The 14,047-nt window shown below is 45.7% G+C and overlaps 1 protein-coding gene across 1 annotated transcript in view; it reads left to right on the top strand.

The window, feature by feature from the left end:
* The first annotated feature begins 2,741 nt into the window (after nt 1-2,741).
* Nucleotides 2,742-14,047, top strand: part of SLC22A18 (solute carrier family 22, member 18) — a 65,410-nt gene continuing 54,104 nt past the window's right edge. Inside the window, exons 1-4 of the mRNA XM_009328533.1 lie at nt 2,742-2,915; nt 4,899-4,996; nt 7,638-7,783; nt 8,547-8,679. Coding sequence (XP_009326808.1) covers nt 2,742-2,915; nt 4,899-4,996; nt 7,638-7,783; nt 8,547-8,679 — 551 coding nt within the window. The remainder of the gene's footprint in view (nt 2,916-4,898; nt 4,997-7,637; nt 7,784-8,546; nt 8,680-14,047) is intronic.

Raw genomic sequence — 14,047 nt, forward strand, 5'->3', positions numbered from 1 at the left:
AGCAGGGCATAGCTGGGAATGGAGTTAATCTCCATCATACTTTGGCTCCTGTAGACATTTTCAGACAGGTTTCTCACTCAGGGAAGGAGAAGGATCTGCCTGGTGTCAGTCACACCGGCTGTTTTTCCATTGGTGCTCATGCTGCCACCTTTAGCCCCTAGATTAACTGGTTCGTGGGGCGAGATTTTAAAAATCAGGTGCTGAAAGTCAGGAAAGTGCAAGTTCCTGCACAGAAGACCTTGCGGGAGGACACCAAGATGATTTAGGGCTGCCAACTTCTTGGCCTAGTTTGGAGAATACAGCTCATCCCTGTGTCCTTGGGGCCAGGGCAGCATGGACATGGCTTGGCTCATTGCTTGTAAAGGTGGCTTAAAACTGCCACCCTCTTCCCTTTGTCCTGTCCATGCCAAAGTGCAGGGATGGGGAGATAAATGATCCTGCCCAAAGAGACAATTGCTAGAAGAGGATTGCTGAGTTGGGCCCAGGGCACTTTCGTACTTGCAGCCTGATCTGGGATGCTAAGGAGCAGGCTTGGGCACTGACCCATCAAGAGGCATCCAGTGATGCACAGGAACCGAGTCCAGTGATCGTAGCTCATTCTCTGTGGTCACCTCCACACCAGGCACCGAGTTTAGGTCCCCACTTTTCAGAACTGTGTCTTTTGTCCCAGAGGCTGAAAATTAAACTCAGTTGGTTTGATTTTTTTTTGCTCCATTTCCCTTGTCAATGCCAGTAAAAAGAAGCTAAATCTGAGTGAGAGCATGTGGCTGGTTAGCTGTCTGCACTGCATGCCCCAGGCAGGATGAGGCTCGTATCTGGTGGAGAGTGGCTGCATCTGCAAGTCATTGCTTCCCTCGGTCGCCTTGCTGGGATCTGTTTTCAGTTGCTGCTGAGACAAACTCACCAGTCAAAATATTGACGCCTTTCAAGTCCAATTCAGCAAGTTTCCCGTAAGCAGTGCTTTACATTGCATTTGCATGAGTTGCTTTTTTGGTTGTCTTGAAACCTCCATAAACAGAGTTCTGTCATTAATTTTACTCTTCTATTCAATGCTGGTAATTTGTACGTCGTGCCTGTCCAGCGCAAACCAGAGAGTGACAATGTTGGTGCCGTGCTGCAGGACATTCAAAGTGCAGGCAAATCCATTGTTTTGCACTGAGATGAACCAAATGTTGAGCACTGATCTTTTGCTAAACTGGGCTACATGCTGGGTAATCTTCCTTCTTCAGTAAGAAATACAACTTCTAGGGTGTTGTGAGTTGGGTCTGTTTGAGTGCTGGTATCACTGTAGGAAAGTCATTCTTTAAAGGTGCTTTTTTACTCATGCTTTGGCTGAGTTTGCCTCCCAGTTCAAGAGGGTTGTGGACAAGCTGGATTGGACCCAGGGTAGGGCTACCAAGAAGGTCAGGGGTCTTGAGTATATCATCTTTGAAAGAGGTGAAGGGAATTGGGCTTGTTCAGCCTGGCAAAGAGGAGGCTAGGGTGATCTAACAGCCACCTGCAACTACTTGAAGGGCAGCTTCAAAGATGATGCAGCCAGTGTCTTCTTGGTAGGGGCAGCTGATACTATGAGGGACAACAGCCACAAGCCGCAGCTTGAGAAATTCAGATTGGACGTTAGGGAAAGCTTCTTTCCCAGATACGTAGGGAGGGGGCAAATCTCTTTTCTTGGCGATTTTCAAAGCTTGTCTAGAAAAAGCCACAACTGAGCTGATGTGTTCAAGCAGAAGAGTGGATGAGATCTCCTGAGGTCCCTTCCTACCAAAAGTCCTGTGATTCTACAAAATCAGGGCATTGGGGTCTCTGCTTTCTTTTTCTCTTTAAAATAAAGATAATGCTCAACCAGATTTCTAGGCTTCAACAAGTAAGAAAACAAACAAACAAACCCCCAAGCAAACAAGCAAATAAAACCCTAAGTAAACAAGCAAGCAAACAAACAAGACCCCCAAAGGACAAATGAGTCTTGTTTATTTAATTCCCCAGTTTGCAGTCAGCCTTATGATTTAATACTTTTTTTTTTTTAATGTTTTTGGCATGGACTGGTAATTTGTAGTCTGAGTGGAGTCACATGTGAAGATTTGCAAGCTCAGTCTTTCTATAAATTTGCAGCACCTGATGAAGGTAGGAAAATGGCTCAGCTAGAGGTGTTGATGAGAGCAACTCTAACTGCATGTAAGACCTATGCTTGTTCCAGGATCTGTATAAATCTACTGCAAGAAGCATGAGGACTTGGAAATAGCTGTTCTGCTGTAAGCTTCGCTTGCAACCTCCAAAAATAAAATCAAAGTGCCTTTCGTGAAGAATTAAAACAGTCATCTCTTCCGAGCCACCAGAGGTAATAAAAGTGAAAGAAGTGAAACAGTTAAAGAGTTGAAGAGTTTGTCATGTGCTCTTGGGTGGGGCAATGTCCGCTTTCATGCTGCTGGGATTCTCAAGCCAGTCTTTGTTGTGAGGGTACTTGAAGCAATGAGCCCACCTGGGACGAGGCTGAAGAATGAGATCCGTGGTTTGATGTGTGGTTACCTTTGATCCTGCCTGGCAAGTAAGCAAAGGGGAGGAAAAAAAAACAAAGAAAGAAAAAAATAAATCGCTGGCATGCTGACTCAGCACCTTTCACGCTGTAAGCTTTGAACTGTACACACAGTTTCTGCACCTTACCTATGCTCCACGTTCCCAGCTAGAAAGCACCTTCGTGTCATTTTTCAGCCCGTCAGCCTGCAGTAAGTCATTCCATGAGCACTATGAATGCAAAAGCCAGCTCTGGAGGTGAGGAAGAAGCCTTGGGAATGAGGAGCGACACCCTGGGGGAGAGCGTCCGCTCAGGAGAGGGCAAGAGGAGACAAATGATCCTTGTTGCCTACCTGATTGCAACTCTAGAGCTGACCTTCCTCTTCATGCAGATGGGAGTCATGCCTGTGAGTATGGGTTGTCCTGCTTCACAGCACATCTTGCCTTCAATGCCAGGCATTGTTTTCCAGCAAAGTCAGAAGAGAGTTTCTAACAGGAGAGAGGGAAGTGTATTTCTACCTAGCAGGCAAGCTGTGACTGTGTTCAGGGTATGTCCAGGCAGTAAAATCTGGTTTATTATTTGTACTGCAGTAGCACCTAGAGCCCTTTCCTGGCCTGATGGCCCTGGGTGAAGCTGATGTAGTTTGTGTCTTCTTGCTTGCAGTGGGAGAGTGGCTCAACAAGCAGGCAGCAGAAATCAGAGGTTTCAGATCAGAGGTGGGTTTTTCTGAAGGTGTAATAAACCAGCTGTGAGTGGGAATTGTTGCTTCTCACTTACTGGACTCTTCTGTCTGGTATCATAGAATCATTTGGGTTGGAAAAGACCCTTAAGATCATTGAGTCCAGCCATAAACCTAACACTGCCAAGTCCACCACTAAACCATGTCCCTAAGTGCCACATCTGTACATCTTTTGAATACCTCCAGGGAGAAATTTTTCCTAATATCCAATATAAAGCTCCTCTGGAGCAACTAGAGGACATTTCCTCTTGTCCCATCACTTGTAACCTGGCAGAAGAGACCGACACCCACCTCGCTACAACCTCTTTTCAGGTAGTTGTAAAGCATGATAAGATCTCCCCTGAGCCTCCTTTTCTCCAGGCTAAACAACCCCAGTTCCCTCAGCTGCTCCTCATCAGACTTGTGCTATAGATGCTTCACCAGCTTGGTTGACCTTCTTTGGATGTGCTCCAGCACCTCAATGTCCTTCTTGTAGTGAGGGGCCCAAAACTGCACACAGTGTCTGAGGTGTGGCCTCACCACCTACCGAGTACAGGGGGATGATCACTTCCCTAGTCCTGCTGGTCACACTATTTCTGATATAAGCCAGGATGCTGTTGGCCTTCTTGGCCACCTGGGCACATTGTTGGCTCATATTCAGCCAGCTGTTGACCAGCACCCCCAGGTCCTTTTCTGCCAGGCAGCTTTCCTGCTCTTGTGAGCTCCTGGATCTATGATATACCTGTCCACCCCTGTCTCCAGTGAGCCCATGCCTTCTGGGAGATCACTCCACTGGTTTTGTGCCTCCAGAGGCAAACCGCTCCCTCCTTCTGGGACTAAATCAGCCCGTGGTGCCCTGAACCTGTAGGCTGAGAGAGAGTTTATTTATGGGAGATCGGTGTAGTCGATCACCAATCAATTACAGGGGGTTTGGGGACCTGGGTGCCGAGCATGTACTGGGGAAGCGGGCAAGATTGGGGCACCTCCACACCTTCTGAGAGCTGAACTTGCCTGAGAGTTTTAAAATAGATCTTAGCAGATGGCACAAAACAAAAACATGAATCAGAAATAGCCGTCCCTTGAGCATACAATTTCAAAATAAAAAACCCCAAAGGATTGTGACTCTTCAAGGTGTGCATCTGTGGTTTTTTTGCAAGCTCAGGTTGTGGGTGTACCATCCAGATTATAAGTAAAAGCAATATTTTGCCCATATTGTGCTTGCATTGATTCTGGCTTGCTCAATTAGACAACAGCTCTAAGACCTTACTGCAGTTATTTCCTGGGTGATGCTCGGGCTGCCCCAGGTGCAGGGTCTGGAGGCAGGAAGGCTTCTTAAAATCTACCTCATCCCCCTTAGCAGTAGCTGAATATGTTCAGCTGTGTTGGACTGCAAAGGTAAAGGGCGGTTCAGATTTATCACCTGGTACAAAATTGATGGTTTTGACCACATCCTGCTGATCTTCATTAGTGTGTGGTGTGGGATGGAGGCTTTTGGTCTTTATTAAGCAGCCTGTGTCTGACCCAATGCAGATTTCATCTCTAGGTAGGGGGAACTGAAGGAAGTGCTTGTTTGGAGCTGTAGTCCTCTCCACACAAACGTTAAGCTCTTTATTCGGAAATATAGCATACTTTTCCCCTGACCTGTTAGTTTTTTTTTTTTCCTTTTTTTAGTACTTGGCAAAGAGCCTAGGTTTGGACTTGGTGGGGTTTGGCTACCTCCAGACAACCTTTGGCATCCTCCAGCTTGTGGGAGGTCCCATTTTTGGAAGGTAAGTGAGAACAATTCTCATGACCATTTTCATAGCTGAAAAAGGCTATGCGTTTTTATACTTTAATAAAAAACTGTTTAGTTCTGGTTTGTGGTCCTGTTGAAGTGTTTGAAGACTTCATAAATGGGCAAGGGGACAATAAATACTATAATTAGAAATACTGCAACATAGAAGCAGCCTTTATATTAACTTAGGTATGTTTTAATGACACACATTTAAGTGTAACAATATACTGGGAACAGGCTTAAACCATCAGAGTCCGGGTCCTAACGGCTTAATCCTGCAAACATTTTATAGGCATGTGTAACCTTAGAAATGTCTTGTGACTGGGAAACCTAAAAAAAGAGGGTATTTATTGATGTTAAGTAGAGCTATCAATGAAAATAATTGAAGGCCGTGTTATTTTTACAGCTGAATCTCACTATCTGCATCAGTGTTTAATACAAAGCTAGACTTGTATGAATCTTTAAGAACTGGTGCATCTATAAGCTCATCTATCAAAACAAGAGTGGAAAAGACTCAGGTTTTCTGCCTCTCTACCCCATGGGACACATGCTCCTGTTCCTAATGAAATGTAAATGTCCCAAAAAAATTCAAGTGGTGGAAGCATGCATTCCCAAAAAGCAGAAAACTTTTGAAAGAGCAGTGTAATCCAGTGACAGGAAACTAAAATGAGGCTGAGAACATCTAGCTTTTCTTCTTAGCCCTGCTGCTGATCAACAAAGTAATAAATGGATATGGAGCTGGTGTGTGCCTCAGTTTTCCTGCATGAGATTTACCATTCTAGTTGATGTAGATTGTGAGCTCTACAGGACCCTCTGGTACATGGTGTGTAGCACTTCAAGGATCTGATCTCTAAAAGCCCTTGTACAATACCATAATAGACATTTTAAAATTAATAACAATAACATTAAATTTGCCTGTGCAACTTGGAAGAAAATGTGTTCCTAAGAATGGAGGTGGTGCGAAGGGCCCAATTTGAATGCTTTTTCTATTAATATACAAAACTAGGGTAATATTTCAGTTTCGGATCTGGTGCCCTCTGAAATCTGGTTTTCCTCTGTGCGTGACATTCACTGAAGGGAAGGAAAATGGCAAACCAGAATCCGTCTGGGTCTGGACTCCCACTGGTGTAGATGGGACTGAAGGTGTATATTGCTAGATTGAAGCCAAAATTTGCAGTGTAGGTTTGAGATAAGAAGGATTTTCCTAGACATGAGGCTGCTTTGACTTCAGTGTAAAGTTAGATAAAGAGAAAATGGGAAGGAAGCGGATAAGAGAAAAAAAAATGTGTAGTTTAGGTCAGTTTTCCTTGTTGTTCTTGCCTGATGCTACTAAACAGCCATGCGAAGATGAAGCACTGAATTTACTCTTAAGGAACAAAACCAAAAGAAGCCCTGGACTGTCTAGTTAATCACAGTCTTTAGGTTACGAACAGCTAATACAAACTTCCTTGGCTTTCACGTAAACAGAGAAGCTTTGACCTGTACCTCTTCCTCAACACAAACCCCTTTAATTACTTATTCTTAGCTTTGTAGACTAGTCTTGGCATTTTTTTGGTTGCTTCTTTTACTGTAAGCACAACTAATTGCTATGCAAGGTACCATTCATCTGCTAAATGCAACTTCAAGAAAAAGAAGGAAGGAGGAATAAGCGTGAAAAACTTTATCAAAGACCTATTTTATGGTCATCTTAGCCCCAATTGCTCAGAACTCTTTCTGTAGTAGTCTTGGACTTTGTCCAACTTACCTTTCTAAAGTATCTTGGAATTGAATAAAACCTGAACCAAAACCTCATCTGGCTGTTTTGAGGTTTTTTTCCTCAAATAGAAGCAAATTTGAGTCACAATTGTGAAGTCTTTATTGAACCTAAATAGGAAGCTATCTATTTATTTTCTTTAAGTGGTGCTGAATGAGAAATATTGCTTTGAACGTCCTCTGGAAAGACACTGGAATAACTTCTATTGCCATCGAACCTGAACTTAAAGAATTAGCTAGCCTGATTCCCTGGTCTGAACCAACTCTAAGATTCACAAAGTAAAATTTGAGGGTGCTATGTGCTGGGAAGTGATAATATTGAATGAGTTACTGAGCTGAGCTGCCGTAACTGCCTCTGCCTGTGGCTGGGCTTTAGCTGCGCTGAGACAAATCACATTTATTCATTGAAATGCCAGTGGAAGGGACTTAAGCAAGCACATGTTATCTTGTGCTTACAAGGGGTCTGGAGACGGGCTGAGCAGTGGCAGCTGTCTGTGTGTTCCCATTACACCAAAATGTCAGTGCCCACGTTCCCAGGTAGGCAGCTGGTGCTTCAGCTCTGGTCCTTGCATTCCTCCTCCAGGCAAGGTTTCCAGTTTTGGGGGGCTTGTTTTGGTGTATTTTGGGGGGTTTTGGTTTTTTTACAAGGCAAAGTTTTGTATTGCCTGTAGTCAGCAACGAAGAGAGGTTACCCAGTGAGCTCAGCTCCTCTGAATATCTAGTCCTCTTTTGGGAACAGAGCACTTCTGAGAATCTGATCAGAGCTTCCCATGGCAGATAAATGAGAGTGAGGTGACTGTGCAGCTCCATCCATCTGGGTGCATCGTGCTTGTAATGACCTGCATAATCCCACTTCTTACAACCTTGTACCATTTTTGTACCAGGTTTGCAGATCAATTTGGCACCCGAGCTGCCTTAATTCTCTCCTGTGCGTCTGGAAGTGCCTTCTTCCTGCTCGTGTCCATCTCCACCAGCATCCCCCTCCTCTTCCTCTCCAGGCTGCCAGCAGTGTTCATGCATGGGCTACCAGGTAAGGTCGGTCAGGGCTGAGTGACTTTCCAAATTGCTTTTATTGCCCGATTCCTCTCTTCTGCTTGTGTTGCTGGAAGTCGACAGGCTCAACAGCATGAAGGAAGGCAGGAGGAACATTTGATGGTTGTCAGGGGTAAAATGCTGAGAACATGAACCAGCAGGTATATTGGTTATGGAAAGCAGGTCTGGTAGCCTGTAGTCCCAGATCCATTCGCTGGTATGATCTTGAGCAAATTGTTTGGACTTCACCGTTCAGATGTGGGTGATGAATACTTGCTGGCAGCAGTGCTATCCCAAACTTCTCAGCTGCCTTCTTGTAACCAGGATATTTTATAGGAGACTTTTTCCCTTTCTACTGGTAAAATGAGCATATTAGTCAAAATGAAACGTGGTTACAAAAATACTTTCCATTACTCACCAAGCTGTTCTGCTTTAGTTGGCCTTTCCTAGATGTTTCTAGTAAAAACCATACAACAACCTTTACCTACCAGAAGTCCATGTAAGTCATGCAAAAGGACTCAAGTTGATAGGGTGTTAAGTCTCTTCTTGCCACTTGTGAAGTGGTTTATTTGAGTGGTTTTGAGTGTTTTGTTTTATATGACTGACAGGCTCAACCAATTCCATTCAGCGGTGTGCATGAGCATTTGCCCCAGGGTTGCAAGCACTGTTTTGTGGCAGGCACTGTTTCTGTGGCCTAAAAATATATACCCACTGCTCAGACCCTGGGACAAACTTCTTTCAAGGGATTTGTTTCCCTGCAGGTGCTCAGAAGGTTATTACAGACCTGACTACTCCTTCTCAACGCGCTGATGCTTTGGGGAAACTGGGTCTTTGCTTTGGAATAGGCATCATCATCGGCTCTGCCCTGGGAGGAGTCCTCTCCACCAAATTTGGGTGAGCGATCCACTTGTTCGGTGTTGGCCTTTCTGCAACCATTGAGGGAGCTGTTAAGGGGTATTTTGCTTCCCCCCCCAGCTTTTGATGATACCTTACTGCTGGTGGCAGTAGAGGATCATACCAGAACTCAAAATTTTGCTTTCCATACTGCTACCAAGAACTATTCCCACTGTTTTTAAGGAGATCTTGTTGAAAATCTCATCTTCTGTCTACTTAAATTGATTTAAAAACAAGTTGAAGTGAGAAATGGAGTCTGTCTCCCAGTTGTCTTCTCTTTGGAGCTGAGTGTGCTGAAAAGCAGCCCATATTGCATCACTTGCTTTTAAGAAACAGTGTTGAACAACTGAGAAATGGAAATTGGGAGCAGTGTGAAACTCGTGGGGAAACTGGTGTGCCTGGGGGATGCTCGATACAGAGTGAGACCTTGGGAAAAGGGGGAAGCAAGCTTGGGGGAAAAGAGTGAGGAAGTCTAGCCCTGTCACAGCAAGATGAAGCACGCGCCTGCCACTTCCCTGTTTGCTTTCCACAGCCTGGCACGTTGTAGCGGACTGCCACCTTCTCTTATGTGCTGCAATAGGAAAGAAATGCCTGATTTTACTGTATTTACCGGTCTCTGTTCATTACTAGCAAAGGAAGCTCAAAAGGTGTGGTGTGTCGGAGAACTCTGCGGGCAGGGAAGTGCACGTGGCTGCAATCTTCCTGGAAGATTCCCCAGCGTTTCTCAGGGGGGGAATCCCTTGTGAACTTTTGAGTGTTTATTTTGCTCTACTACTTTTATTATGGACGCTTGCTTCTGCAGATTCAGGTTAGCATGGAAATAACTTTGTTCAACCTTATAGCTGCTCTATAGCGTAGGATAGAGGTTAAAAATCACTAGCGGAACCTCTGGTTTTCAGGAATTGGGCTTGTCCTGGAAGGGATCCGTGTCGCTGGCAGGTGTCAGTGTCCGCTAGGTGTCACCGCCGGCGCTGCCGGCAGCCGCCGCCGCCGCCCAGGGCCACCTTGCCGGCCTGTGTCCTCCCTCCCCTCGTTTGTACGGCAATGCTATCTCATTAAAAATCAGTTTTCGTGAACTTCAGGCAGCTAAGTCAGGTGTCATTGATTTTTTTCATGATCTTTTTCCTAGTGCCATAAGCACTGCGGACTGTGTATGGTGCTATGTCACCTGGGCATTTTGCATAGGGCACACTCAGTTACGGTGCTGGGCACTGTGCATTCGTCTCTGAACCCTGTTGTGCATCCATATGCATTCATGCAGATGACACCAAGTTGGGCGGGAGTGTTGATCTGCTGGAGGGTAGGAAGGCTCTGCAGAGGGACCTGGACAGGCTGGATCGATGGGCCGAGGCCACCTGTATGAGATTCAACAAGGCCAAGTGCCGGGTCCTGCACTTTGGCCACAACAACCCCATGCAACGCTACAGGCTGGGGGAAGAGTGGCTGGAAAGCTGCCTGGCGGAAAAGGACCTGGGGGTGCGGGTCGACAGCCGGCTGAACATGAGCCGGCAGTGTGCCCAGGCGGCCAAGAAGGCCAACGGCATCCTGGCCTGTATCAGAACTAGTGTGGCCAGCAGGAGCAGGGAAGTGATCGTGCCCCTGTACTCGGCACTGGTGAGGCCGCACCTCGAATACTGTGTTCAGTTTTGGGCCCCTCACTACAAGAAAGACATTGAGGTGCTGGAGCGTGTCCAGAGAAGGGCAACGAGGCTGGTGAGGGGTCTGGAGAACAAGTCTTATGAGGAGCGGCTGAGGGAACTGGGGTTGTTTAGCCTGGAGAAAAGGAGGCTGAGGGGAGACCTCATTGCTGTCTACAACTACCTGAAAGGAGGTTGTAGCGAGGTGGGTGTTGGTCTCTTCTCCCAAGTAACTGGCGAAAGGACGAGAGGAAATGGCCTCAAGTTGCGCCAGGGGAGGTTTAGATTGGATGTGAGGAAAAATTTCTTTACTGAAAGAGTGGTTAAACATTGGAACAGGCTGCCCAGGGAAGTGGTTGAGTCACCATCCCTGGAAGTATTTAAAAGATGTGTAGATGAGGCGCTTAGGAACATGGTTTAGTGGGCATGGTGGTGTTGAGTTGACAGTTGGACTTGATGATCTTAGAGGTCTCTTCCAACCTTAATGATTCTATGGTTCAGGTGCTGCAGTGGTGCTACTTTGCGTCTCAAATCTTTGCAAAGGTTAATTGAGTAGAAGACTTCGACCTTGCTACCTTAGGGAGTAGCCCCTGAAAACTGTTTGCTGCTGTACCTTGGCAGTGTTGGGCCAAGTTAAATGCTGCAGGCAATCTCAGGAGTTTTCTTCCTCTCGCTTGAAACCTGAAAAGGTTTTCCTTGATTCTTTTGTGGTTGGTGCCTGTTCTGTGTTGGCCAATTGACACAAGGCTGGCTAGGAGGATTCATTTTGTAATTGTTATATGGTTACATAAAATGAAAATTTGGGATGTACGTAGTATTAACTAATTCAGGATTTTAAAGTATTTATAGATCTTGATGGTTGAGTTAGGTTTTAATAAGTATTCTTTTTAATCAAATACAGTGATTGCATCCCTTCTGTGTGTTAACTGTCTGAAAGTAAAGATTATCTTAGTTCTCAGCTTAATCTTTGGTTATATGCTGTCCTGGTTTCGGCAGGGATAGAGTTAATTTCCTTCCTAGTAGCTGGTACAGTGCTGTGCTTTGGATTTAGGGTGAGAACAATGTTGATAACACACCAATGTTTTAGTTCTTGACTAGTGTAAACACTACCTAGCAACGACTTTTCAGTTTCTCGTGCTCTACCAACTGAGAAGGCTGGAGGTGCACAAGAAGCTGGGAGGGGGCACAGCCAAACTGGCCAAAGGGACGTTCCATACCATGTGACGTCATGCTCAGTATATAAAGCTGGGGGAAGAAGAAGGAAGGGGGAGACGTTTGGAGTGATGGCATTTGTCTTCCCAAGTAACCGTTATGTGTGGTGGAGCCCTGCTTTCCTGGAGATGGCTGAACCCCTGCCTGCCGATGGGAAGTAGTGAATGAATTCCTTGTTTTGCTTTGCTTGCGTGCGCGGCTTTGCGTGCACGGCTTTTGCTTTACTTATTAAACTGTCTTTATCTCAACACACGAGTTTTTCTCACTTTTACCCTTCCAATTCTCTCCCCCATCCCACTGCGGGGGGAGTGAGCGAGCGGCTGCGTGGTGCTCAGTTGTCAACTGAGGTTAAACCATGGCATATGCCTATATTTAAACATCACCATTCAAGTAGCAGTTATCTAGCAAAAATTTATGGGGTTTCACTTTCCAGCTTGTGCATCAGTCACTGGTTTATGGAAAATTAAGCAGTGGGAGAGAATCCCCTGTTTCGGTTAATTAGTTAGAGACACTTGAATGCTGCCCAGTTTTTGGATATCAGGGCTCGGTGCTGTCAGACAACAGGATGCTTCCAGACTTTCCAGGTTGCTGCTTATTTTGAAAGCTTCTGGCCCTTACATTTTGAGCCTGCAACATAACACTGAGAAAAGGGAATGTTGCCTGTAATTATGGGAAAGTGAGGGACCTGCACCTGAAAAACTACATAGCTTTTGACTTTCCAATCGCAGGGGTTGGTTTCCCTTGCATCCGGTGGAGGGCAGCTTCGGCTCGCAGTTCACATGCTGCTGCTGCTGGAGCATCCCATCGCAGGGGTTTTAGGTCTGCTCCTGCCATCCCACAGCAGGACTGGGGAAAGCAGCCTGTCCGCTGGAAGCATTTGGTTTTCTCCAAGACGATCTGTGCCTCCCCCTGGAAGGAAGGTTGGAATTCTCATTAACAAGGGACAAACCCCAGCGTGCTGGCAGGACCCTTCTGACCACCCTGATGTGCAGACAGTTGATTTGATTTTATAAACAGCAGCTCTAGGCTGAAGGACTGCACAGGGAGGCCACTCGGTGTTGGTAACCACCTTTGCCACAGCCAAATCCCGCTGTTGTTCTGACACTGTGCTTAGCTCCTCTGCCAGATTTCTGTGCAAAGATTAGAGGAGCAATCTGCTGATTTTTAGTATTTTGGCTGATATTGGTGGTGAGTGAGAATTCAGCCCTGCAAGCAGATGAAGACAGCTCTGTGCCACAAAACAGCCCCCAGAGCATCCCCAGTGCCTCTGGCTGTGTCTGCAGCAGTGTCCTGGAGGGAAAGGAGTGGGTGTTGCGTTATGGATGTACCCGAGGCTCCTTGGCCCTGCTGCCGTATCCCACAGATTGGCTATTAATCATTCCACCCTGATTCCCACATTTGTTACAGGAAGGCTCCAGCTGTACTTGGAGCTGTGTAATCGCTTCCATTTTTTTCACAGAAAAATGACCCAATCTCCTTCCTTTGAAAATAAGCCTTTCTGCCATGTCATGGAAGAGCAAAGCTGGAGATTTCTGTCCACTCTGCATTCTTCACTCTCCCTCACCACAAAGCTGGCCAGCATTCCCCATCTGTTGTTGACAGCATTATTCATATGTTAGCAGTGGTTTGTATACAAGAGAGGGGGTAGAAAACAGTCTCAGTTCCTCAGCTGATGTCATTTTGGTATTATTCCACTGTATTGTATTTACCATTGATGTACTTGACTTAAAGAGCTGGTCTGTTGTTGTTTTCATTGTTGGAATAATATTTGTCAACCCTTATTTATTAAGGGAGTCCCAGGGAAGTTGAATGGCTTGTTCTGATTTTTCCGAAGACTTTTTGGATGTCAGATCCTGACCTCTGCTCCTAAGCTGTAACCACCAGCCCCAGCCCTTTCTCTTCTTCTTTCTGAAGTACTACACTTTTCCCCCATGTTTTCCAAAATTTTGAATGAAGCTGTAAGCAAAGGAATTGTGACGTACTTTCTATTGGCAGGGGGATGGTCAGGCAAATTTACACCACCTGAGGATCAGGTATAAGCCAATTTATTAACACAAGCAGTTGTAATCTTAACCATTTGGAAAGTGTTTTCACGTTCATATGCTTTTTTTTTAATTGGTGTTTTCTGGTCATTGACCAGGTGGATCAAGATTGTGGATATAAAATACCTAGCTCAAGAATAACTCCTGTAGTTTAGTGTCCAGGTTCTTGGAGAGCCTGAAAACTCCATCACAGCTCATCCACAAAAGGTGACTAAGAAAAGGAGCTCTGTTTGCTCTCTGCACATGTTCCCCCCTCCCTGTACGCTTACTGGAAAGCTGTTAGGGGACCACAGGCTGCAGGTGAGTGTGTACCCCTGGAGTGAAGTGATATGGTATTTGTAGTAGGCTTTTGTGGCAGCTCTGTGGGTGAAGGGTGAAAGAAGGCGGCTGGATTACTCTTCAAAAATGGAAAGATGAGCCTAGGTAGCTAATTACAGAGATTTCATCCTTTCTTCTGGGACTATGATTAATTGCATT

The sequence above is a fragment of the Pygoscelis adeliae genome, unplaced genomic scaffold (assembly GCF_000699105.1).
Source record: "Pygoscelis adeliae isolate BGI_AS28 unplaced genomic scaffold, ASM69910v1 Scaffold166, whole genome shotgun sequence".
Classification (NCBI taxonomy): domain Eukaryota; kingdom Metazoa; phylum Chordata; class Aves; order Sphenisciformes; family Spheniscidae; genus Pygoscelis; species Pygoscelis adeliae.